The sequence below is a fragment of the Chiloscyllium plagiosum genome, chromosome 12, assembly GCF_004010195.1.
Source record: "Chiloscyllium plagiosum isolate BGI_BamShark_2017 chromosome 12, ASM401019v2, whole genome shotgun sequence".
Classification (NCBI taxonomy): domain Eukaryota; kingdom Metazoa; phylum Chordata; class Chondrichthyes; order Orectolobiformes; family Hemiscylliidae; genus Chiloscyllium; species Chiloscyllium plagiosum.
Window position 1 is genome coordinate 20724332 of NC_057721.1, and position 27922 is coordinate 20752253.

General features: G+C 40.4%; 1 protein-coding gene across 7 annotated transcripts in view; it reads right to left on the reverse strand.

Moving 5' to 3' along the window:
* The window catches only part of LOC122555053 (glutamate receptor ionotropic, kainate 1), a 320468-nt gene that overhangs the window by 22386 nt on the left and 270160 nt on the right, over positions 1-27922 (reverse strand). For all 7 annotated transcript variants that reach the window (XM_043700701.1, XM_043700696.1, XM_043700695.1 and 4 more), the window contains 3 exons: positions 18453-18571; positions 13826-14043; positions 2889-3114 (listed from right to left, as the gene is read on the reverse strand). In XM_043700701.1, coding sequence (XP_043556636.1) covers positions 2889-3114; positions 13826-14043; positions 18453-18571 — 563 coding nt within the window. The remainder of the gene's footprint in view (positions 1-2888; positions 3115-13825; positions 14044-18452; positions 18572-27922) is intronic.

The following is a 27922-nucleotide window of genomic DNA, read 5'->3' on the forward strand; positions in this document are numbered from 1 at the left end:
TTACTAAATTGATATTTGGAATGAATGGACTGTCTTATGAGGAGGGATTGGATAGATTGGGTTTGTTTCCCCTGGAGTTTAAAAGGAGGGTTCACTTGATTGAGGTGTATAGGATCCCAACAAGGTAGATGTGGAAAGGCTGTTTCCTCTCATGGGTCAGTCCAGAACCAGGAACTCTGTTTAAAATTTGGGGTCATCCTTTACAGACAGACATGAGGAGAATTTTTCTCTCTCATGGGATATATGACTTTGAAACTCTCTGTGTCAGAAGGCAGTGGAGGTGATGGCATTGAACATTTTTAAAGCATAGGTGACAAATTTCTGTTAGGCAAGGGAGCCAAAGGTTATTGGAGATAACTGAGAATGTGGGATTCAAAACTAAAACAGATCAGCTATGATCTTATTGAGTGGTGGTACAAGGTCAAGAAGCTCAACAGCCTGCTTCAACTCCTAACTTAATTTTTTAAAATTAAAACAACTTAGCAATTGCTACTACTACAACTCTATTTCAACTCCTGGCTGTTTTTATTGAGCAGCTGGACATAGTAATGCCTTTCATAAAATGTAATATGTATGACAGAAGACTTAAGTGAATTATGTAACTAAACTCCATTTTCACTTGTAATTATAACTGAAATTTCAATAGCTGTGCCACAGTGAACCCTTGGAAATTAATGCTTTTAATCCATCTATTTATTATTAAAATCATATAAAGTGAAGACTGCGCACAAAGAGATTATTCTACCGGGAAAAAATAATTAGTACTCGCAAACAAATCAGAGTGATTTGACCTTAAGGAAAATTGGAGTTGTAGCAATGTGGATTTATTTTCCAACAAAGGCTGAAACAGAAGGTTCAATTAAATTATTCAAAAGGTTGACAATTAAATACATATCTTTAGATGTGGACGCGGTTCTGTTCTTTTTAGTAATTAGAAGGATGAAAAACAGTGTGCTTATTCGCAAAATCATTCAACTTTACTACATACTTCACACAATGTTTATAGTCAAAGCAAAGTATTAATAAACATAATGGTTTCAAAATTAAATTCCAAAGAAAAATAGAAAATGATGGAGCAACCATCAGTGGGAGCATCATCAATGCCAAAGGATGGGATTTAAAACCTGCCTTAGAGTTGTTGAACGGGGCTATTTAATCAGGTAGAAGGGGGATGGAGGAACCCGCACATTCCTATGCTCCTCTGTTTATTTTATGTGGGAAAGTCTCAGGCACATTGAAGCACCAGCAGTGACCCATCACTGCAGACCTTGAAGAGCTGCCAATCCACTGACTGCTCAGAAGCTGTTGGAGATCAGATCGTCACCTCCTCTGCATAAAGACGATCAACAGATGGCAGGTAACTGCCGGATAGGCATTTAATCTGAAATGATTGCAGTGTGTTGGTCACTAGCATCCTGGTCAGTGGATGAAGCAACTGTCATAGCCATTAAATTCAGCTCAAGATTTTATAAGATGGATCTTATTGGCCAAAAAGAGCAGAATCTGTTGATGAATATTAATCCTATGTTAATACACTCTGGAGAGTCCTAAGCCAAAAGCAATGTTTTCTTCATTCAGCCTAGATCATCAACTTAAAATACATTTGAGGACAGTACAGAACAAGTCAGCATATTATATATCTTACAATGGGACTTGTGCGATAAATATAAAGCAAAGAATTTGTGATTAAAATAGTGATGACTCTCCAACCCTTTAGTTAACTGCAGAAATTGGACCATTAGAGTGAACATCGATTCCCCTTTATTGGAATACTACCATCTTACCAACAATTATGAATGGCGAAGAGGCATGGAGCTGGAAAGAAGACTGCAAAGAAGAATCCAAAACTTTGAGCCTTTTTTTATTCAATTAATCTTTGGAGAATCATATCAAGGAAGTCAAAATTCGAAATTGAAAAGTAAAAGCAGAAGTTGGACAAAAATGGGGGTTGTGTAGTTTTTCTTGAGATTGCTATACAAACACTGACTGGAACATAAATTGATGATTCCAGTTACTCAAGACAGTTATCAATGAATTAATACAATGCACCTAAAGGAAGATCCTGCATGCACTGAAATGACAATGTACTGTAAGAGTTATAGCAAACCATGGGACATGTAACACAGAGTGCAAGGGAGACTTCAGCAGTGGAAATGAATTCATCATGAATGAACTACATTCCATTGCATAGAGCAACAGGACAGCTGAGGCAAAATATATTTCTGGTTTAAAAGAAAAAGCACAATTTAGGAAGGCTTTTTGCATTATTGGCCCCTTCTGCTTATTTATAGGGAGAGGCTGAATAAACTGGGGCTGTTTTCCCTGGAGTGTTGGTGGTTGAAGGGTGACCTTAGACGTTTATCATGAAGGGCACGGATAGGGTAAGTAGATGAGGTCTTTTCCCAGGAGTGGGGTGAGTCCAGAACTAGATGGCATAGGTTTAAGTAAGAAAGGAAAATTTTAAAAGGAACCTAAGGGGCAACCTTTTCATGCAGAGGATGGTGTATGTATGGAATGAGCTGCTGGAGGAAGTGATGGAGGCTGGTACAATTACAACATTTAAAAGGCATCTGGATGGGTATATGAACAGGAAGGGTTTAGAGGAATATGGACCAAGTACTGGCAAATGGGGCGAGATTAACTTAAGATATCTGGTCAGCATGGATGAGTTGGACTGAAGGGCCTGTTTCCATACCATACATCTCTATATCTGTTGCACTATATCTCTTGCCTAAAATATTGCACTCTTCCCAAAACTAGATGACAGTGAGATACCTGATCTCCAACAATACTGCTCACAAAAAAGTCAGACATCTTATCCAAATAGTGATATTTCTGACCTATACTTGTAACCAGATGACAATTAAAAGTTTAAATTACTGTTATACCTATTGGTGTTCCAACGCCATAGCCCTTTGAGTCAATGAGGCCACCAATCTGGGTCAGGTTGCAGTTCCGCTGAGTAACATATTCAATACTGGTTGACTCCATTAGAAGAGCATAATCAGTGGTGAGAACACGTTGAATCCCTTCCTCATTGTTCTTCAGTAAAGCTGTCTGCTTCCGACTGTTCATGAATGCCCACATTTTCTCATATGTTGAAATCTTTGATTTCTGCAAAATTCAAAGGAGACTGTGTGTGAGGTATGGCTATAGGATGGAGAAAGGTAGCCAAGCTTAATTTTTCAGCCCAATTAGGATGTCATTTTTAATCAAAAGATACTGAAACTCTACGCTATTTCAACAATATATCTCAACCAAACTTCAAACATGTGGGTATTTTGGGCCCTAAATAACTCAGACAGTTAAGACTTGAACATTTGACTTAGGAGCAGGAGTAGGATATTTGCTGCCTTCAGCCATTTGATAAGATCATGGCTGATCTGATTCTAACGTCAAAGCTTTCTGTCTACCAACACTCAAAATATATGGGTGGCAGATGAATTCACCCCTGGAAGTACCCAAAATGTCTGCAACAAAATTCAATCATGGGGACAACCAGTTGAAGAAAAGCCTGAAAATAGAACTGTCAGAATCTGAGTAGCTATCCTACAATCATAGGCTGGTTCTCACTATGAGCCTGTCAGAACCAAATGCAGCAGAGGAGTGGTCTTTGATTGGAGAGCAGTGAATGGCTTCTGGGGTAGGAAGCAAAGCTGGTGGGGGGAGGTGGCGGTGAAGGTAAAGCCTGGGGTTTTAAGACTGCAAAGATGGAGGAGGGGCTTCAAAATGAAAAGAAGGGGTGTTGTGCAGGAAAGAGGTGATAGAATGGTGGAAGAGGGTTATGAAGTACACAAATAGGAAAGGTTTGGAGGGATATGGGCTGGGTGCTGGCAGATGGGACTAGATTGGGTTGGGATATCTGGACGGGTTGGACCGAAGGGTCTGTTTCTGTGCTGTACATCTCTATGACTCTATAAGTGGGATGGGGAGAGAGGATTCTGCATAGGGAAGCCAGAACTGAATAAGGGGTCAGAGTCTGCAAAGGAGAAGGGCTGTTGAAAGTTACCCCTTATGTCCTTTTTACATCTTTCCCCCTCACCCTAAACCTATGCCCTTTAGTTTTGGACTTTGCAATCCTGGGGGAAAGACCTTGGCTATTCACTTTGTCGATGCTCCTCACGATTTTATACACTTCTATAAGGTCACCCCAGACTCTGACGCTGCAGGGAAAATAGCCCCAGTCTATGTTCACTTTGGCCTCTTTCTTCTTTTTATAGATATTTAAAGGAGTTCTTGCTATCCATCTCATTATGTGCAAATTTTCCGTCTTTTTTTGGTAGTCTTTTGTTGGTTTTAAAAAATCTGCTCCAGCCACTGACTTACTATTAATCTTTGTCACAAATGTATATATTTTTTCCTTTAATTCGATGCCCTCCTTAACTTCCCTGGTTAACCATGGTTTGTTTATCCCCTTCCTAGAATCCTTCTTTCTCACTGTGATATATCTTGTTGTGAGCCGTGATAAAGGCCTTTGCCCAAAATGTCGATTTTCCTGCTCCTCAGTTGCTGCCTGACCTGCTGTGCTTTTCCAGCACCACACTATTGACTCTAATCTCCGTCATCTGCAGTCCTCACTTTTGCCTATTTTCTTAAGTGTCTGCCATTATTCCTCATTGTAGCCTAAGCTGCTAAACTCTTTTCCCAGTTCACGCTAGCTTTGTAATTAACCTTCTTTAAGTTTAGCACAGCTATTTCTGATCCAAGTTTTATCCCTCAAACTAAATGCTAAATCTTACCATGCTAATGTCATTGTTTTCGAGGGGATCTTTTACTCTGACATAATTTATTAAGCCTGCCTCATTCCACATTACCGGATCCCTGATTGGATAAGCAACATATTGTTCTGGCAACCTATCCAGAATACACTCTATGAATCATTCCTTGTGGCTATGTCTGCCAATTTCACTTTCCCAATCTACATAAAGATTAAAGTCACTATGATTAACATACTACCTTTTGTTGCATACCCTCAGTGTTCTCTTGATTTATTCTCCATCCTACTGTACAGCTATGATTAGGGGGGCCTGTACCAGTATCTTCTTTCCCTTGTTATTTCTTGCCTCCACCCATGGATTCTACATCTACTGATCTAAGATCATTTCTTGCTACCATACTTAACTTCATCGCATACAAATAAAGCTGCCCATTACCATTCTTTCCTGTCTGTCCTTTTGAAAAGTTACATACCCCTGAGTATTTAGTTCCCAACTTTGAACTCCTTGTAGTCATGTCTCAATAATGGCTGTAAGTTCATGCTCATTAACCTCTGTTTGCATTGTTAATTCATTTATTTTGTTCTGAATCCTGCTTGAATACAGTGCAATGTTTAAAAGACGCTTGGCTAATACATAAATAGGAACGGTTTGGAGGGTTATGGGCCAGGAGCAGGCAGATGAGAGTATTTAGTTTGGGATTAGGGTCGGCATGGACTGATTGGACTGAAGGATTTGTATAATTTTGCTTTACTATCATTTTTCCCTCTTTGCTATGTTCCTATGTTTGTAGACTTTGTCCTGCTCACACTGATTCACATTGTTGTTATCCAAGAAGCTGAGCTATAATGCTTCTATATATTTTTGCTTTGCAAACCAACATTTTCCTTTCTCCGACCCTTCCCACCTCAATTAGTTTAAAGCCCTCTTTACACCCAAGTTATTTGATTCACAGGGACACTGGCTCTAGCACAGTTCAAATGAAGACCATATCAGCAGAACAGCTCCCTTCTACCCCAGTACATGATGGGCTGTATGGCTTCTTTCTGCACCATGATAATTCTGTGATTGATATTCCTACAGCATTCTGGCTGACCTACCAGTAATCTCCAAAAAGGTTGCATTAGACCAGCATGACAGACTTAATCTCCTACTCCAGTAATACAGATTCTCAGATTTTGAGAGGAGTAAGCATCTCATTGAGTGTGACCAACCCTCTGGAGTTGAACCAGACAAGTACCTTGACTGACTTAGGCACTACCTCCTGACCTACTGTACTCCCCCTCCATCCACCAGGGACTGCTCACTTTTGAATTTCACACATCAATTATATTTGCATAAACTGCTGGGACATGCTGCAGTTGTGATCTTGACGTAGCATGGTGTCGAACAGCAACAAGTCCACTCCATTGATTGGTCAGTGTTCCCACCCTTTCCACCTGCACTAAAAAGCAACGCAAGCCGCATGGTTTGACAACACTGAAACCTCAACGAGCCATGTGATGCTTCCTGTGTATATCTAAACGAGACGCCAGTTTGTCCCTGCCTAGAAAGTGACCTGGCAGATTCCAAACTAAAAGATGTTGAAGGGCTGAAGTGTTCTGTGTATGTTCGTTCCGGAGAGGCCATGATGATGGAGGGAAGACTGGTGGTTTACTGAAGCCAACCTCGATGGACAAAGGATTAAGGAGGTTAGTGTCCACAGAGTGCGTACTGACACTGTTGTGAAGAATCAAGTGGATGATGCTAGAATAAGCATTTGGCGATCTGCAGTTGCCAGGTATCGGCTTGATTTACTCATGAGGAATTTTGGCAATTTAGTTTCTCAGGGAAGGAGAGGAGAATTGGAAATGACATAAAAATAAGATGTGTTGTGGTTTTAATGAGATCGAGATGCAAGGATGTAAGGTAGTTGCTGCACAATGGTGCGATTCCAAAGTTGTCGTTTGGAGCTCAAGGAGAAGCTAGCATTTCTTCTTGATGTTGAGATCTTGATTGTTTTCATTCTCTCCATATTTGAGGGCAAGTCTTCACCCATAGGATTGAATGGACAATTAAACTCAATCGTGTCACTCATGCTAGTGTTATCTTGAAATATGAGGAGAAAGTGAGGTCTGCAGATGCTGGAGATCAAAGTTGAAACTTTATTGCTGGAACAGCACAGCAGGTCAGGCAGCATCCAGGGAACAGGAGATTCCTGAAGAAGGGCCTGTGCCCGAAACATCGAATCTCCTGTTCCCTGGATGCTGCCTGACCTGCTGTGCTGTTCCAGCAATAAAGTTTCAACTTATCTTGAAATATAACATATTACAACAGGGTTACAAGGTAGGCAGGAAGGAACTGAAGAATGGACTTAGGAGAGCTAGAAGGGGCATGAAAAAGCTTTGGCAGGTAGGATTAAAGAAAACCCCAAGGCGTTCTTCACTTACTTGAAGAACAAGAGGACAACCAGAATGAGGGTAGGGCCAATCAGGGATAGTGGAGAGAACTTGCAGCTGGAGTTGGCAGAAGTAGGGGAGGTCCTTAATGAATACTATGCTTCAGTATTCACTACTGAGAGGGATCTTTACGTTTCTGAAAACAGCGTGAAACAGACTGATGTGCAGGTTGATGTTAGGAAGGAGGATGTGCAGAAAACTTTGAAAAATGTAAAGATAGATAAATCCCCTGAGGCAAATGGGGTATACGCTAGATTACTACTGGAAGCGAGGGAAGGGATTGCTGTACCTTTCGCAATGATCTTTGCATCCTCATTGTCCACTAGAGTAGTACCAGATGATTGGAGGGTGGCAAATGTTATTCCCTTATCCAAGAAAGGGAATAGGGATTACCCTCGGAATTACAGACCAGTCAGTCTTACATCAGTGGTGGGCAAAGTATTGGAGAGGATTCTGAGAGACAGGGTTTATTATTACTTGGAAAACCGTAGTTTGATTAGAGATAGTCCGTATGGCTTTGTGAGGGGCAGGTCATGCCTCAAAAACCTGATTGAATTATTTCAGGATGTGACAAACACAGTGATAAAGGTAGGGCAGTGGATATGGCATACATGGATTTTAGCAAGGCGTTTGATAAGGTGCCCCATGGTAGGCTCATTCAGAAAATAAGGCGACATGAGATACAGGGAATCCTGTCTGTTACAGAATTGGCTGGCCAATAGAAGACAGAGTGTGGTAGTTGATGGAAACTTGGTGACCAGTGGTGTTTTGCAAGGTGCGATTCTGGGACCTCTGCTCTTTGTGATTTTTATAAATAAATGACTTGGATGAGGAAGTGGAAGGGTGGGTGAATAAGTTTGCTGATGACATGAAGGTTGGTGGAGTTGTGGATAGTACGGAGGGCTATTGAAGGTTGCAACGGGACATTGACAGGATGCAGAACTGGGCTGATATTTGGCAGATGGAGTTCAACCTGGAAAAGTGTGAGGTCATTCACTTTGGAAGGTCAAATTTGATTGCAGGATACAGGATTAAATTGGATTCTTGGAAGTGTGGAGGAACAGAGGGATCTTGGGGTCCATGTCCTTACATCCCTCAAAGTTGCCACCCAGGTTGATAGGGTTGTTAAGAAAGTGTATGGTGTGTTAGCTTTCATTAGCAGGGGTATTGAGTTTAAGAGCCGTGAGGTTATGCTGTAGCTCTATAGAGTCCTAGTTAGACCACGCTCTATCCTGTTCTGGTCGTCTCATTATAGGAAAGATGTAGAAGCTTTAGAGAGGGTGCAAAAGAGAGTTACCAGAATGCTGCCTGCAGGGCAGGTCTTATGAAGAAAGGTTGAGTGAGTTAGGGCTTTTCTTATTGGAGTGAACAAGGATGAGAGGTGACTTGATAGAAGTATACGAGATGTTGAGAGGCATAAATAAAGTGGATAGCCAGAGACTTTTTCCCATGGCAGAAATGTCTATCATGAGAGGGCATAATTTAAACGTAATTGGAGGAAGGTTTAAGAGAAATCAGAGGTAGGTTCTTTACACAGAATGGTGGTGTGTGGAAAGCACTGCCAGCAGTGATAGTAGAATCAGATACATTAGGGACATTTAAGCAACTCTTGGATAGGCACATGGAAGTTAGTACAATATGTAGGTTAGTTTGATCTTAGAATAGGATAAAAAGCTGGCACAACATCGAGGGCTGAATGGCCTGTACTGTGCTGTACTGTTATATGTTCTATATTGGAGGATCAATTTACTGACAGTTTATCATTCATCATCTGATTATTGAAAGATGAAGGTTTCATTTTCTGAGGACTGCATATTTTGAAGTCAAATGGATTGTATATTGTCAGCCCAAGACAGAGAGCTGTAAACTTTAAAGATTTCTTTGAAGTTTAACCTTAAATTTCCTCACACTTGCAAAAACTAACTTCAGAGCAAAGATTCATGAGTAAGGAGGATTTTTGTTAAACTGCAATCAATTACATATAAGCTTGCTCACCTTTGTGTTTATAGGTATACATGATGTGAAGGTGCCAGTGTTGGATTGGGGTGGACAATATCAGAAGTCACAAGACACCAGGTTATAGTCCAACAAAGCCTTTATCACCTGATCTTCAAAAGCTTGTGATTTCAAATATACCTTTTGGACTATAACTTGTGACTTTGGACTTTACTGCTATTCATCTCAATGGCCTTCTCAGTACAACTCTATTTTATGGATTAAGTTATTTTTGATTTCTCTTGAACTTGTAACTTGTAATATATGTCCACCAACAGTTGACATAATACCCACACCAATGGTGGGTGAACATATTCTTAATGTCAAAATCCTGAATGTAAGCTCCTTGAAATATTTTCTTCTCTAAAGAAGATAAGCCTAGGTCTCTTTTTATCATAAACCTAAACCTGCAGATATACTTTTTTAATTGTTTGCCTCTGAATTCAAGCACGGGTAACTCGTAATAAATCAACCTCTTTTGATTTGACTTCTATCTCCGTTTATGCAACTCAGCATTTGTTTTGTAAAACTAAACCCCTGTTTTATCTCTTTCCAAATCAATATTCTGTCTCTTTGTTTCACTTAACAAAAGGTTCCTCTAATATATGTTTCTGCATTCAATTAATTCTGCAACCTAAGTTGCACAGGGCAGAACTTTAATAACTATACATGACACTTCTGAATTGTTGGTTCATCAAATAAGCTGATGTTTTTCACAGTAGAGTATGACAGGGTATGTATGAGATTAGTCCAGCTCTGCAAATTCTGTGTCTGGAATCTCAAAGTAATAGGAGAAAAAGGCGAACACAAATTCAAAGATAAGTAATACCGACTATAAGTAACAGAATATAACAACAATTTGCATTTATATGGTGCTTCTAATATAGGAGGCAATCGGGGTATTTTATTGAGTGGGTAGAAAAGAAAAAACCAAAGGAGTGATAACACTTCAAACAAATGCTTTAATTGACTCTGAGAAGCTTTGGGATATTTTGAAGCTGTGAAATGTGCTTTACAAATTATTTTTTCTTCAAACAAAGGTTCGGTCAAAAAAATGATTGAGACAAGGTGAGGAGATTTGAAAATTTTTGTAATATATGAAGGATTGAGGATGGCAGGGTATAACTGGGAGGATATTATTCATGGGCAGCTGATGTTGTGAGTAAAGTGGAAGTTAGTTTGAAGAAACTTGAAAATGGGCATTTCTGCCAGATTGGTGTGGATCTGGGAATCAATGTTGCAGTTGGGGACCTTGGAGAAAAAGGAACATTAAAATAGCTGAGCCAACTGTCTAAAATGTGATGGCAATATGACAACTTTTAAAGGCAAGAGAGGTAACTCAAAAATTTACTGCAGTTTCTGATACCAGCCTCCTCCAAGTTCCAATTGGTCTTGCAATAAAGCATTAGAAGGCATGCCTGGGTTCTGTTTTGCCTAAGGCCTTTGTATACAACCAATATAGACTGAACTTCTATTCAATACTTCCAATTTTTGGTAATGGAGAAAGCATCAAGAGAGAACCGCATATGTATTGATGTCCTACTATTTAGAATCTAAATGTATGAAGGCAACCCTTCAAAAAGCAGTTATGTGAAGAATGAAGATTCTGTCTCCAGTATTTTTATAATGCAACAACTTGCTTTATTGATTATTGCAATTTTATCTAAGTGAATACATGGAGGCTAGAGAACTCAGAAATAAATATGGATTGAAAACTGTTCACATTACAAAAGGGGAAGTGCTGCAGTGCTTAGAAAATATAAAGGTGGATATATCACCAGGATTTGATCTGGTGTATCCCAGGACATTGTGGGAAGTTAGGGAGGACATTACGAGGCCCCTTGTAGAGATATTTGCATTATCTATAACAACTGGCGAGGTGCTGGATGACTGGAGTGTGGCTCATGTTGTGCCTTTGTTTAAGAGGGCATGAGAGGAGAAGCCTGGGAACTACAGACCAGTGAGTTAGCTTAATGACAGGAGACAGTATGATAACAAAACAGAAATTGCTGGAAAAACTCAGCAGGTCTGGTAGGGTCTGTGGAGAGAAATAAGAGTTAACGCAGTTCTGAGAAGGGGTCACTGGAACCGAAATGTTAACTCTGATTTCTCCCCACAGATGCTGCCAGACCTGCTGAGTTTTTCCAGGAATTTCTGTTTATTTTTCTGATTTACAGCATACACAGTTCTTTTGGTTTTTACTTCAATGGAGAGTGATGATGGGGAGTCGTTTTAGGAACTGCAGGCCTGTTACCAGCAGTGTTCCATAGGAATTGGTGCTGGGTCCACTTTTGTTTGTAATTTATATAAATGATTTAGATGATAATATAGAGGCATTGTTAGTAGGTTTGTGGATGACACCAAGATTGGTGATATAGTGGATGGTGAAGGTTACCTAAGATTACAAAGAGGTTTTAATTAATTGAGTCAATGGGCTGAGGAGCAGCAGATGGAGTTTAATTTAGATAATAGTGAGGTATTGGTAAAAGAAACACTGGCAGGACTTGTACAATTAAAAGTAGGGTCTTGGATAGTGTTGTAGAATAGAGAGATCTAAGGGTTCAAGTACATAATTCTTTGAAGATTGCATCATATATAGATAGGCTGTTTAAGGCATTTTGCACACTTGCCTTCATTGCTCAGACCTTTGTTTGTGGGAGTTGAGATTGTATAGGATGATGGTGAGGCCTCTTCTGGAATACTGTGTCCAGTTCTGGTCACTCTGTTATAGGAAGGATATTATTAAGCTAGCGAGGATTCAGAAAAGATTTACCAGAATGTTTCCAAGAATGAAAAGTTTAAGTTATAAGGAGAGGCTGGATAGGCTGGGACTTCTTTCACTGGAATGTATGAAGTTGAGAGGTGACCTTACAGGAGGTTTACAAAATCATGAGGGGTTTAGATAAAATGAATGGCAGGTATCCTTTCCTTAGGGTTGGGGAGTTCAAGACTAGGGGGCATTTTTTTAAGGTGAGAGGAGAAAGATTTTAAAAAGACATGGGGGCATTTTGTTTTACACACAGTGAACATTCAGAGGAAGTGAATGTGGGTATAGTTACAAAATTTAAAAGTTATTTCAATAAGTACATGAATAAGAAAGTTTGTAGGGATATGGGCCAACAACACACAGGTCAGAGTAGGTAAGTTTGGGATTATGGTCAGCATGAACTGGTTGGACTAAAGGGTTTGTTTCCATGTTGTATGACTCCATTGGCTGGCACTTGTGTATAATAGTTAGTTTTGTTAATGAGTAATATGTTACTTGTGATGTGTAGTGAGTGTGTGGTAATGCCACCACTAGGACGTTCTAATGGTGGCATTACCTTCTAACAGTTTACTCCAGTAACCATTTTCTCAACTGTAGCTGTGATAGGACTCTTACCTTAAACGACCTGTGCAGATTTTGACTTAAAATCTTACAGCTTCTTAGCCACAGACAACACACACACACACACACACACACATATATATATATATATATATGGATTAAAATGGTAGATCTAATGTGTACTTATGTTTTGATTCTGTGAAATAAGAGTAATCTTTTCAGAGCTAAGTGCCCACATACAAAACATCGACCAAGGTTCACATAAGGTTCGAGTGATAGTTAATTAAATGAGAATACACAGAAGCACATATATTGCAAAATAGCAAATCCTAATCAATTATATTAATATTCACCTGTTGTCTAAAGCTCATAGTGAAGGGAATGGATAGTTCCAGCTCAGATGCATGTAGATCTTCTGCAGAAATATTCCAGAAAAGCATAGAAAACCCATTTTTCTGTTTCATATTTAATGATGACCTTGTAATTGTCCTCTCTAAGCAATTGATCATGACAACCTAAAAACAGTTCTACATTTCTGTCACTGTAAGCACAAGGCTTTGTGTGTCAAGGACCTGGAAGTCACCAGGTAGGATAACCTGTGAAATGGACTGAAGATTCTGCCTAACTCACTGATTTCCATTCGCCAAGTTTCTACTGCTTGGTCTTAGTGTACAACGTACTGTGCCAGGACAGCGAATTGGTAAATACTGCCTGTTTTTCCAAATTAGTATATTTTAAATTCACAGCCTAGAAACTGTCAATCAAAGTACACACATGCATTATTTAGGCATTTTCTGCTTCTTTTACTCAAGGTATTAACACATTTATGGTGCTGATTAATGTCTGTGCCTGATTTGTGGACGGAAGATTAATATACAAAAGTGCTAATCATTTATTCACTCCTGTCACAAACCGTAATTGCTATACTCTATATCTGAGATCTGAACTCACTCTATTTGCAAAATTAAAAATTCTGTCAACTATCGCATGAATTTCTAGGCTTTCAACAGGACAGCAAATAAATTTAGCAGAACACAAAGCATAAATTCAGGGACTGGAATAATGAATTTCCTTGGATTTAGTATGCTTTATACATTATAAAGTTGTTTCTAGGTAATGAATAATAAGGCAAGTACCTTAGGACATAGTACCCAGTTAGAATTCACAGCTCCAGCCCCTATACAGCCATCATGCTGGAAGAATACCAACTAAAGAAGAGATCTTAAATGATTAATGTGCGTACCTAAACTTACATAATATCACTTTCATGATCATATGAGAACCTTACAGAGCAATAACATTGGGCAAGGTTAAAAGTAAAAAACCATCAAACCTATTATATGACCTACCTTAAAGAAAGTCATTGTGGATCCATCTCTGACAGCACCATATTCTATTTTGGTTTGCTTTGCCAAATCATCTGCTGAGTCAATGGGAGAATCCATTCTTTCCACAGTCAGAAAGGCAGCCAAGTTGGCAGTGTATGATGATATTATAATTAATGTGAAAAACCACCATATTCCACCCACTATTCTAGTGGAGAGAGCTTTGGGCATCAGTTCCGAGCCTGTCACAATGGTAGCAATAAGAAAAAAAATTTGTTCACAAATTAAGAACAACTGAATAAAAAACATTCAACTTAGCAAGGAATCAGCATTTGTTCTAAATGAGGCTCTTATAAAATACGATGGGCAATCAGAAGAGAACATGGGTAGTGGTGATTCATTCATTCAAATGTACAAGCATGATCGTTACCATGAACACAGGAACGTAGCTGAAGACAATTGGGCACTGGTCAGTGCACCAGTGATTCAGGATACAGTAATATTGAGTAACATAAACAGCACAAAGCATTAGGAGATCAAAGTTACGTAGGGTAAATGATTTATTAGGATGATACCAGGGCAAGGAAACTTTAACTATGAGAAGAAGCTCTGTGTATTAGTATTACGTCCACTGTTTCCAAGATGAAATTTAATAGTCTTTAACATTAGGATAAGTTTTCACACAGTGACTATTCCCGAGTTGACAAGAGTACATTAATTTAAATCATCCCCTAAAAGTGAGGTAATATACAAAATGTTTTTGTGTAGAGGATTGATACAGTCAGAAATCATTGAATTGCTGAGTGAAAATTGGTTGAATGTTTGCAATAGAAGGCAACAGCTATGGGAAAAGGAAAGATTGTATTTAGTTTTATATTCCTCTTGGAAGGAGTGGGAGCAGATATGGTGAGATAAGTTGTCTCTCTTGGGCTGCAAACTTCAATCATTCCAAGACACAAAGTACTTCGGCAGACAAAAACTGCTATCTGGGAAATTTTAAACAATTGAATTAATTATATCATGCAATATTATTATTTTTTAAAATTTCACTTTCAAAGTGTTCATTTTGTTTGAAAAATGAATCAACAAAAGGAAATGGAGGACAAAATCCAATTGCCTGTAAAAAGCTTAAGCTGAGCTGGAAAACAAATGGATGTACTCAAACATTTAGGAGGGTACCAAAATTTGAAATAAAAAGTAAAGAAATTATACAAGTTATTCACTTAGTCAAAGAAAACTGGCATGTTAGAGGATTTTACCCCAGTTGGGGAGTGGGGGGGGGGGGGGGGGGGGGTATACTCACCAGTACTTCATCGTGACCATTAAGTAGCTTATCAGTATAGCCCAGCTTAGTGGTGATAAGTGTTCACTGGTGGATTTGTCTAGCCACTATATGCACTTAAGATTTATGGCTATACTTACCAGATAAAGACTCCCTTTATTTCCCCTCCCCTCCAATTATTTTCACCACTCTTGAAGACACTATAATCCTTGCTGGGTTTCTGGTGACCAGGTACCATCCCCAACGGTCATTCTTCATGTGCAAATATAGTTATTGATAATTAAATAACCAGAGATATCCCAAGTGAGTTCAATCCTGAAGTCTATTGGCCCGTGTGGCTCAGCAGCATGTCAGGGAACAGTTTTACTGATGAAGTCATTGGGGAAAACTTATAAACAGATTATATCAGTAATTCAGATGTTCCTAAGAAGAGTGTTACGTGGGCTCAAAACATTAACTGTTTTTCTCTCTCCCCACAGATGCTGTCAGACCTGTTGAGTTTCTTCAGCACTCTCATTTTCAAGGCAGTAATTGCCAATTGGCTTCACACAACACGAATGAGGTTATTTACACAAAGTTCATATGTGTTTTCATTTAGGCAGAAACTTAGATTAAAGAGCCAAGATGACAAGTGCTCCTCAAGCGAACCCTGAGACACAAGTATTGGCAAGCTGAATAATGATTTGAATCATTAGTCTGAACAATCTGCTTAATTAGTCTACTGTAAACTAGATATAAATAATGAAGTAGGTTTAATATTTGAGCTATCTTGAAATTTACTTACAATGTAAAACTGCAATAGGAGATCCCAGTAAAGTCTTTCATTTTCCCAGATCCGGCTTATACATATGGCTTAAATTGATTGGATACACTTAGGGATGTATAACGCATAGGTGTAAGATAGTTTAATATTAATTTTAATCTGGACTATTAAATAAATTAGATTGGCTGGCAAGGGGAAAGAAAGTTTGGAAAGTACAGACATTCAGATGCAGAGGCAAACGATTTTCTATGGCATTAAAACTTTTAATTCAGTGATAGGGAATTGCATAGCACCAATACCTATTAATTCAAAATAGCTGAAAGGAAACTATTAAATTTTAAAAGGTACTTCAAGTTTTTATGGTCATTATTTTGTTTAAATCAACAAACTGAACTGTTTTTAAAAATCAATCACTCCTCTAGCCTTAGGGATCATGCATAGAAGTTTTAAAGATGCAGCATATGTCTCGATTTTCGCAAATGTTGCCTTTTTGATTCCAAATTGAAATTCTTTTATTTCCACCAACTATATTTGTTTTTAAGATAATTTTTATATTATTCATTTCCAGTTGATAATTTGTTGATAATTAGTCTAAATGCTAGTGAGTCAGCAAGTTTAAAATTTAAGAAGGGGAGGACCTACTTGGAGATCATACTTGCTGATTACACTTTCTAGTGCCTTTTGGCAGACATGACAGCCAATCCTGATCCAGACTAGTGCCTTTTGGCAGACATTACAGCCAATCCTGATCCAGACTAGTGCCTTTTGGCAGACATGACAGCCAATCCTGATCCAGACTTTGCTCAATGTCTGTAGGAAAGAGAAACTCTGATCATCACAAGAAAAAAAATCAAACATTTGCTCTATCGCAAAGATTACAGACTTCCCATACTGAAGATTTGACTTGTTTTGAAGCTATTAGTGGGAGCAAGGCATGGTGTACTTAGGTACCACAAGAGTTTTATATGCAAGCATTTGTTTAAGAATCTCTTTAAAAAGATAAGCAGAGCCTGGTTGGGGCTGACTGTCATGTATCCAAGGTAGTGGCAACAATCAGACACGACATCCCACAGTTTGCTGTGGATGATGGTAAACTCCAACGTGTTTGACATGTATGGCTTCAATACATTCATTTTGCCAGCCAGCCACCACTGTTTTGAAAAGAGAAACCAGCTTTCATCAACAGTCATACACATGCAACCATCACATTCACACAGATGCTATATACTGTAAAACCTGATGATAATACCCTAATTTAGCTTGAACAAATCCAAAAAAAAAGCGCTCAAACTATAATCTGCTGTTTGTCCCAGTGAGACTTAGTTATGGCTGAAGAAATATTGTTTGATGGAGTTTTAAACTATGTTTAAATGTAGTTACTTCTGAATCATCTTTGTTAATATATTCTTGTTGCAAGAAAACATTAAAGCAAAACTAGAATCACAGATAACATTTTTCTGCCAAATTTCGCTAACATATACTGTTGATATTTTCAGTAAAATACAAATCCCAAAATATTGTTACATTTATTACTTTTTCTGTTGTTCTAACTTGCTGTTTTTAAACTATGTATTTACTTTAATTCTTGTGCATCCATTTACACGTACAAATTCAGAATGTATTTGATATTTGAGTTCGAATGAAAGGGTGATGCCCAAAGTATTGCCATCCTTTTCTTTCACCAAATGATAATATTTAAAAAAAAGAAGATAAAAATGATTGGTGCTGAATGAATTTCACATTACTTTCTGCAGTGATATGTCTTAACTAAGCTAAGTATTGTTGTTTTGATTCACAGAGTTAAACTGTAAAATGGTGAATTTCCTCTGGAATTTCTTCAACAATATAACAGACAATTGGGAGAAAGAACCATGAAAATTTGCTAAAAGTTGTGTGAACATTGGATCTCCAGTGCAAGATTCCCATGGGATTCCCCACAATGATTATGAAGACTCTAAAATTAAAGCAGGTTTGAGATCACCCCACATATTCTATTAATTGTAAAATAACCACTTGGTTACTGCTATTGTATGTGTATAGTATGTTGTAACACTGTAATATCCATGGCAGTTTTCAGATTAATGTTAATTAAAATATAAAATTTTGGGAAGAATTTAATTGGAGAGTATTTACTTCATTAAAACCAATATGGAAACATCTAAAGTTTTTCTGTTTCATAAATCATACATCTAGCTAGTATTTATTTAAACTAAATTGACAACACCACATTGCTCGAGTTGTATTATCAGTCATTGGTGTACTTGAAAATTTCTGTAACAAATGAAATTTGACCCACTATCTTTCAGAATTACTTAAAGGCTCTTTAATTTTTAATATTTTTTTTACTGTCTCTTTGCATCTTCTACTTGTGATTTTAGCATTCAATCCAACTTTTCCTCAGCTAAAAATCTGTTATTATTTTTTCGTGTTTGATGTATTTTTGACGTACTTTTGCTTGATTTGCCCAGTACTATTTATTTATACTCTTTTTATTGTCTATCAGGTTTTACAGCATTGAGCACAGTTGCTGAGGATGGAGCTTACCACGCACAAAAGCCCCTAGCTAACTGTGGGATATGTGTAGAAAAGATATGTGACCTATGTACCTTGTTGCATGAGAGCTCCAACTCCAAACCAGAAACTATTAAGCAAAGTAAAATTGTTTTCCACCACATCTGAGTCAGGATTGCAAGGGTGGGGATTGTACCACTCGTAGGGTGTAAACCTGTGGTAATTAATATAAACAGTTTGTAAATAGGAGATGAATACACAGCAAACACATCAAATATGCAATAATGCTTAAAAACAACTCAAGAAATGATTGAGCTGAGTAGCAAATAGGTGAGACATTATTATAACAAGAACAAAGTTAGAATTGTATTTATTGTGCAGCTGTGGTGGAATGCTTAACACCTTTTACGTTAGAATAGAGGTCAGGAAATATTCTCATCAGTTTTCACCCTCAGATATTTGTATTCTGCAAAAGCTGCTTGAGATTGCAGTACAGCCATTAAGATAAAGGTTGCACTGTTTTAAGATTCAAAGTACTTGTTGAAATTTACAGTCAGAGAATATACAGGATATTGTAAGGAATCATATCTCCTGACAATGCAGTTACACAAGAAAGGCCACAGATGATAACTAGGCTCAGAAACTATGCTAAATCCATGCTACTTCTGTCTGATGCAGGCAGTATGCAAAAGATTTGTGGAGTGCCAGAAAATGGTTTCTGTGGACAAGGTTGGGTGCAGATGTGTGGGTTGGCACACAAACGGCAGACACAGAGCTTCCTGATTCTGGCCCGTGTGCCCAGCTCCCCATCAGGGTCCTGAATCTGGCGCATTTACAGGGAAGTCAGGTTGAGCATAAAACAGCTACCTGCCTTGCAAGAGCACACTTGTTAACTGAACTAAGAGTTTAGTTAACACTGCTGATGAGAGGCTAAATGTCTTTTTTGTCATCATTTTTATTGGAAGTGCTGAGAGGGTACTTCCTGTCTTTCCCCTTTACCTGCAATGGCAGGCTGAAGCTCCTCCACTGCTCAAACAAGCTGCTTTTAAACCATCCAGCTTCAACAGAAATCAACAGAGAGCTTGCCCTCTGGCAAATTAATTGGCAAATCCTGCCAATATTATGCCAGCCAATGGTTACACCCCTGAATTTGATCCCATCGGGGTACTGACCCCAGAAGTAAAGTCGTGCACCAAGATTTCTTAGTGTTGGAAAGGAAGGAGTCTTAGTGGAGAAGACGAGTAGGAGATATGTTATTTATCCAGAAGGGATCAGGACACCCACCAGACTGTGAAGGAAAGTGGATCAAATAGTCTTGACGATCAATGGCAGAAGTCAAACCCTGAGGACCTGGTTACAGTTATACACAAAGTTCAATGACCTTACATGGGTAGTTATGGTCAGGAAATGCACCTTTAAAAATGACATGCCCGAACAACTGCATCAGTGTCCTCACACAGTGCACCACCTCCTTATTCACCTGCCAACCATGACTCATTTCTAATTTTCATAGCTTCACCTCACCCTCACATATAAAGCCTCACACATACAGATCACCTGAAACTGAACTATAGCAGCCATAGTCACCAAATCTTACCACACCACACACACACAATTCATACAATTGTATGAGATACAGTTCCTTAACTCTTACTGAACAAGGTGGCAGATAACCAAAGAAGGTAACATCTGGCTGGAGAGGAATTGGCTGCAAATTCTTACCCCCATTGAGAAAGTGATGCTCACCATCACTGGAGCAGCTATGATCAGTGGTGGGCTGAATCCATTGAAGATGACAGCAATAATAGGGCAGCATGGTGGCTCAGTGGTTGGCACTGCTGCCTCACAGCACCAAGGACCTGGGTTCAATTCCAGCCTTGGGCTGTGGGGACTTTGCACATTCTCCCCATGTCTGTGTGACTTTTCTGCAGCTTCTCTGGTTTCCTCCCACATTCAATGATGTACAGCTTAGGTGGATTGGTCATGCTAAATTGCCAATAGTGTCCAGGGATATTTAAGTTAGATGGATTACCATGGGAAATGTAGAGTTACAGAGATATGGTAGGGGGTGAGTCTGAATGGGATGCTCTTCAACAAATCAATGTGGATTTGTTGGGCCAAATGGCCTGTTTCTGCACTATACGGATTCTATGATGATAATATCTAATTTGCTTCTCACATCTGATTAACAAGATGCAGATGCTGTAAGTGACCATTATTTCCTTTTCCCTTCCATTTACTACAAGCTTGTGTCTTTCTCTTTGGCCATGGGCAGAAGAACCAGCTAGAAGAGCTGAAAAATGACGAACCATAGAATCCCCACAGTGTGGAAACAGACCATTCGGCCCATCAAGTCCACACTGACCCTCCAAACAGCATCCCACTCCCCACCTTATCCATGTACCCATTTTCCATAGCCAATCCACTTTGCCTGCACATCCCTGGACACTATGGGCAATTTAGCATGGCCAATTCACCCGAAAAGCGCATCTTTGGACCATGGGAGAAAACCAGACGACCCAGAGGAAACCCACACAGACACAGGGAGAATGTGCAAAGTCCACATAGACAGTCACCCAAGGCTGGTATCAAACCAGACCCCTGGTGCTGTGAGGCAGCAGTGCTAACCACTGAGCCATTGTATCTCCCACAAGAAGAAAAGGAAGAAAAAGTTACTTGCTCTCACACTCACAGCCACCAGTTCAGATCCTGATACAGATCTGGATATGTTGAGGGACTGGGCACAAGCAGTCTCTAGCTGGTGACTCCGCTTATGAAATACTGGTTGACTATGAGTGACATTGTATATATTGTTTATTTCAGCTGAAAGAAACCAAATACATTAATGTTTATAGCTATGAGCACATTCACAGCCAATGGCAATACCAAACTTGCTGTGCTCAAGAGACTTCAATTGTGGCTGTAGAAAGCCACAGATTTCAATAAAATCTGCAGTGACGTTCTGAAGAGTCACATCAGACTCAAAATGTTAACTCTGTTTCTCTTCACAAATGCTGCCAGGCCTGGTGAGATTCTTTCAGCACTGGCTATCATTTGTGTCTACAGTGAAGTGCAGATATCTGACATGTTAATGCTGACTGAAATGCAGTTGGAGTTGAGAGTGTGGTGCTGGAAAAGTACAGCCAGTCAGGCAGCATCTGAGGAGCAGGAGAATTGACATTTCGGGCATAAGCCTTTCATCAGGAATGAGGCTTGTGGGCCGGGGACTGAGAGATAAATGGGAAGGGGGTGAGACTGGGGGAAGGTAGCTGAGAACGCAATAGGTAGATGAAAGTGGTGGAGAAGGTGGTAGGTCAGAGGGGAGGGTGAGCGGATAGATGGGAAAGACGATGGACAGGTCAAGAGGACAGTGCTGAGTTGGATGTTGTGACTTGGATAAGGTAGGGGGAGGGGCACTGAGGAAAGTGATGAAATACACATTAATCCTGTGTGGCTGTAGGGTCCCAAGGCAGAAGATGAGGCACTCTTCCTCGAGGCGTCAGGTGGTTAAGGTTTGGCGATGGAGGAGGCCCAGGACCTGCATGTCCTTGGCGGAGTGGGAGGAGGAGTTGAAGTGTTCAGCCATGGGGCAATGGGGTTGGTTGGTGCGAGTATGCCAGAGATGTTCTCTGAAACGATTTGCAAGTTGGCGTCCTGTCTCCCTGATGTAGAGGAGACCACATCGAGTGCAACGGACACTGTCAATGACATTAATGGAAGTACATGTAAATTTCTGTCGGATGTGGAAAGATATTTTGGGCCTTGGATGGAGATGAAGGGGGAGATGTGGGCACAAGTTTTGTACTTCCTGCAGTGGTAGGGGAAGGTGCAGGGAGTGGGTTGTGGGCTGGTGGGAGGTGTGGATCTGACAATATAGTTGTGGAGGGAATGGTCTCTCCGAAACACTGATAGAAGTGGGGAGGGAAATGCATCCCTTGTGGTGGGGTCTGTTTGTAGGTGGCAGAGGTGGCAGAGGATGATGCAATGTGTATGGAGGTTGGTGGGGTGAAAGGTGAGGACCGGGGGACTCTGTCCCTGTTGCGTTAGGAGGGGTGGGGTTCAAGGGCAGAGGTGTGAGAAGTGGAGGAGATATACTGGAGGGCATCGTCCACCACATGGGAGAGGAGCTGCGGTCTTTAAAGAAGGAGGCCATCTGGGACTTTTCTGTGGTGGAATTGGTCTGGGAGTTCAGGTCCATTGTACCCTGAAGGTGACTGTACAGGTGGATAGTGTGGTCAAGAAGGCATATGGTATACTTGCCTTCATTGGACAGGGTATTGAGTATAAGAGCTGGCAAGTCATGTTAAAATTGTACAAGGCTTTGGTTCGCTGCATTTAGAATACTGTGTACAGTTCTGGTCGCCACATTACCAAAAGAATGTGCACGCTTTGGAGAGGATGCAGAGAAGGTTTACAAAGATGTTGCCTGGTATGGAAGGTGCTAGCTATGAAGACAGGCTGAGTAGGTTTGGATTGTTTTCATTAGAAAAAAGGAGATTGAGAGGGGACTTGATTGAGGTCTACAAAATCACGAAGGGTATAGACAGGGTAGATAGAGATAAGCTTTTTTTCCCAGGGTGAGGGATTCAATAACAAGAGGTCACATGTTCAAAGTGAGAGGATGAAAAGTTGAAGGGAGATACACACGGCAAGTACTTTACACTGACAGTGGTAGGTGCTTGGAACGCGTTGCCAGCAGAGGTAGTAGAGGCAGGCATGGTAGATTCATTTAAGGTTTGTCTGGACAGATGCATGGGTAGGTGGGGAGCAGAGGGATACAGATGCTTAGGGATTGGGCAATAAGTTTAGACAGTGGATTTGGATCGGCTCACACTTGGAGGGCCGAAGGGCTTGTTCCTGGGCTGTAAATTGTTTTTGTTCATTGGTCATCCTGGGAACTGATGCAGCAGAGACGGAGGAATTGAGAGTAAGGGATGGTGTTTTTACAGGAGGCAGGGTGAGAGGAGGTGTCATCTAGGTATCTGTGGGAGTCGGTGGTATCCATGGTTAGTTGGTAGCTGGAGATGGTGATGGAGAGGTCCAGTAAGGGGAGGGAGGTCCAGGTGAATCTGAAGTCAGGGTGTTAGTGAAGTTGATGAACTGTTCAACCTCCTTGGGGGAGCATGAGGTAGCGCTGATACAATCATCGATGTAGCGGAGGAAAAGGTGGGGGGTGGTGCCAGTGTAGCTGCGGAATCCCATGTACCTGACAAAGAGGCAGGCATAGCTATGGACCATCCATTTGGTTTGGAGGAAATGGGAGGAATGGAAGGAGAAGTTGTTAAGGGTGAGAACCAGTTCAGCCAGATGGATGAGGGTGTCAGCGGAAGGGTACTAGTTGGGATGGTGTGAGAGGAAGAAATGGAGAGCTTGGAGGCCTTTGTCATGGTGGATAGATGTGTACAGGGACTGGATGTCCATGCTGAAGATAAGACATAGGGGGCCAGGAAAATAAAAGTCTTGGAGGTGGTGAAGGGTGTGGTGGTGTCCTGAACATAGGTGGGGAGATCTGGACTAAGGGGGACAGGACAGTGTCAAGGTATGCAGAGATGAGTACAGTGAGACAGGAGCAGCCCAAGAAAACGGGTCAACTGGGGCAGTCAGGTTTGTGAATCTTCAGTAGTACATAGAATCCAGCGGTGTGGAGTTCGCGGACAGTGAGGTTGGAGGCTATGGATGGGAGATCCCCAGAGGTGATGAGGTTGTGGATGACCTGGGAGATGATAGTTTGATGATGGGAGGTGAGGTCGTGGTCGAGGGGGCAGTAAGAGGATGTGTCTGTGGGTTGGTGTCTGGTGGTATAGAGGTCAGTGTGCCAGACCACCACAGTCTTGTTTACTGGTTTGGTGATTGCGGTCTTTCAAGAAGGAGGCCATCTGTGATATTCTGTGGTGGAATTGATTATCCTGTGAATAAACAGACCCTATCACTTGGGATATATTTCCCTCCCACCCCTATCAGTGTTTCAGAGAGACCATTACCTCCGTGCCTCCCTTGTCAGATCCACGCACCCCCCACCCTACCAGCCCTCACCCCACTCCTGACACCTTCCCCTGCCAGCGCAGGAAGTGCAAAACCTGCGCCCACACCTCCCCCCCCTCATCTCTGTCCAAGGCCCCAAAAGAGCCTTCCCCATCCAACAGAAATTGTACCTTACCTGTACCTCCACTCATGTCACCTACTGTATCCATTACACCTGATGTGGTCTCCTCTACATCGAGAGGACAGGACACCAACTTGCAGATCGTTTCAGAGAATATCTCTGGGACACTTGCACCAACCAACCCCACCATCACGTGGCTGAACATTTCAACTCCCCCTCCCACTCCGCCAAGGACATGCAGGTCCTGGGCTTCCTCTGTCGCCAAACCCTTACCACCCAATGCCTGGAGGCAGAACACCTCATCTTCCGCCTTGGGACCCTGCAACCACACAGGATTAATGTGGATTTCACCAGTTTCCCTCATTTCCCCTACCCCCACTTTATCCCAGTCCCAAGCCTCCAACTCGGCACCATCTTCTTGACAACTGTGCTTTTCCAGCACCACACTCTCGACTCTGATCTCCAGCATCTGCAGTCCTCACTATTTTTCCCTCTTGAAATGCATTTGGACTATGACCAACTGCTGAGATCGCTTTTTCCCTTCCTTCACTATTATAGTCTAGCTGCTGGTCCAATGTCTCCTCTGCTTATTCTCTCCTGATCAGCAGGACACCAAGAAACCATCTGCATCTGGAAACAATTGGCTTGAAGAGAAAGCTCAAAGTGGAAATTTAGTTCTACTGTCCTGCCACTCCACTTCTTCTTGTCTAAACTGCTCTGGAAAGTCCAAACATTTGTACCATTTCAGCAGGAGTCAGATCTGTTAATCAGTGAGTTACTTGAATACTTTTGGGTGTCGATTGGTACTTGTTGCATTGAAAATCTACATACTATAGAAGTTAATATTGCTGTCTACTTCTGTAATCATCACTGATTCAAGTATTTAAATAATTCTGTTGTCCAAGATAATTACAACCAATTCTTACTCTTACCTAACACTGGGGTAGTGATTACTTTTCAATTTAAATTGATCTTGAAAGATTGTATAAGCTCTGGATGAAGGCAATCAGACCACTATACATGCGATCTAGTGTTCTGGCTTTCTGTCCGTTTTAAAAAAGTTCTGCGAATGTGTAATCAAAAAACTCCCCAAATCATTGATACGCATTATTGCCATTGGCTGTAGCTGCTGAGACATTGCTAAATAAAGGCATTCCTTTGTCTAGCTTCAACGTTCTGACCATTGTAGAAAAGCAGATCACTAAGAATGGCAAAAGTAAAACTCTGCAAATTAGCTTATTTGTCAAACTCACCGACAGAGAACTGGCCCATGGATCAATATCTACCCATCATGGTGCTCATCTCCAGCCTATATATATATATATTATATATTTAGAGAATTTCAAATGCTGAACTGCATGGGATTTCACTATTTCCAGTGAAATAGTAAACTATAAAATTGCAACCTGTTATGATGTGGATTTGACAACCAACAGCTTATTCATGAAGAATGATCAAATTGAAACCAAATAAATATGTCTTTTAGCTGTGACTCTACACAGAATGTGTAAGTAGGACAAGTACAAAGTTCACCTTTGGATATGGAATAGACTCTAGTTCAGCACAATCTGTGTGACCTAGAGTTGACTCTTAATCTATTCTTAGTTGTGACCGTATAGGTACACACTGAAAACACAGCAGGTTATTTTTGGCCATACAGAGTTGAAGTGCATTTAATTATTCATTCCTTTCAATGTGTGTAATGCAGTAAAGGTATCATTCTAAAAAGATTGAGAAGTCTTTTTGATACTGCAATGGCATTTTGATGGTATATATTTGAGACAGCTTCATACGTTTTCAGAATTAACTCACAGTGTCTTCATTAAGCTCAGAAAATTCCATGTGCTGCATTTGTGCATGGGTTGAGTGTAGGTAATTCACCTCGCACCCCCCCCCCCCCCCAACAAGGAACAAAGTATTCTATATCTCTGTTCTTGTGCAAGATATTCAATAGGAAGACTAATGTATTTTTGTATTTTTTTTTCTTATAGGTGTCCATAGAGAATGAATGCTGGCAGGATTTTCAAATGTGGTGATAGAACACAGAACATAGAAAAATACAGCGCAGTATAGGCCCTTTGGCCCTCGATGTTGCGCCGATCCAAGCCCACCTAACCTACACTAGCCCACTATCCTCCATATGCCTATCCAATGCCCGTTTAAATGATCATGCTGCAACGGAGACCAATCCTTTTTGTTTCTCATAATCCTGCATTCCGTAGAGACTTCTGAATGGCGGTCAGCAGAAAACTGGGATATTTTCCTTTGTTCTGCCCACAACATTTAAGGTCAACTGTAGTTCATGCACACAAATGGTCCAAGTAAGATGAACTGAGGAGAGAGCAGTAACTAAGCAGCCTCTCTGTTTGTTACACCACAATGCTACACTATCTAGTTTTTGGGCTGAATCTTCCCCGTCCCTGAATGACAAGGGCAATGGTGATGGTAGGGAAAGTATGGTGATATCACAAAAATTAGATTCCTGAACATCATGGAAATAGATTCTGCACCGAGGTTTTAAAGACAAGCTGAGAATCTCGCTAGTGAGTGGCGAGGGGCCTATATGCTTGCATCTACATCTTATTAGTACTTGATCACACTTGCTTTATATTTCCTATTTTCCACATGGCAGACAGAAATTAGATGGTGACAGTTCTGAACATGAAAGTCAGGTTGGATACCTGGCAGCTCCGGCTCACCACATGCTCCTCAGGCCTCCATCTTGCAGTATTTTAACTCACACAGAAGCAGAATTAAAATAATTTGTCATTATCCTTAATTATCAATCCTTCATTAAAACTTAACTACACACACACAGAAATACTTAATTGCCTGGATACCACATTATCTTAATTCACACAAATCAACAGGCATAAGTCATCAATTAAAGTTTCTTTTTTCAAGAAACTGACAAACACTTCTGGAGAAAACAAGAAAGACTCTCTAAGTACACTGTCTGCAGATTGATGACACCATAACAAATGTTTTTCTATCTCACATACACAAAACCTGTGTTAAAGTATCAAAATATTAACCAAGCAGCTATTGCCCTACTTGCTGCATCTCTGATCTCAATCTCAGATTCTGGTGTTGAGGAAAGTGAAAGCATTTAATATCAGCATTTTGCAGATGTAAAGGTAAAATTGACAAAATCAGTTATTAGCAATATTACACCAGTTAAGCTGGAAGAGAAACAAAGAGCATGCATATGTTATAAGAACATTGCAGCTCAGCTACAGCACCATTACCCACCACACTATTTCCTAGATTTGCAATAAATTTCACTAGCCTGAGTGAGTACTTAATAAAATGTGCAATGGTGTCAACTGAACATTGACACAAAACTATCCTGATTTCTAAATGTAAAGCTCAGCACAATCATAAAACATTAAAACAAAAACCCAATTGCTGTTAATCAGTAGAGAATGTATTACATTATTATCATGTCCATGTTGTAAATGT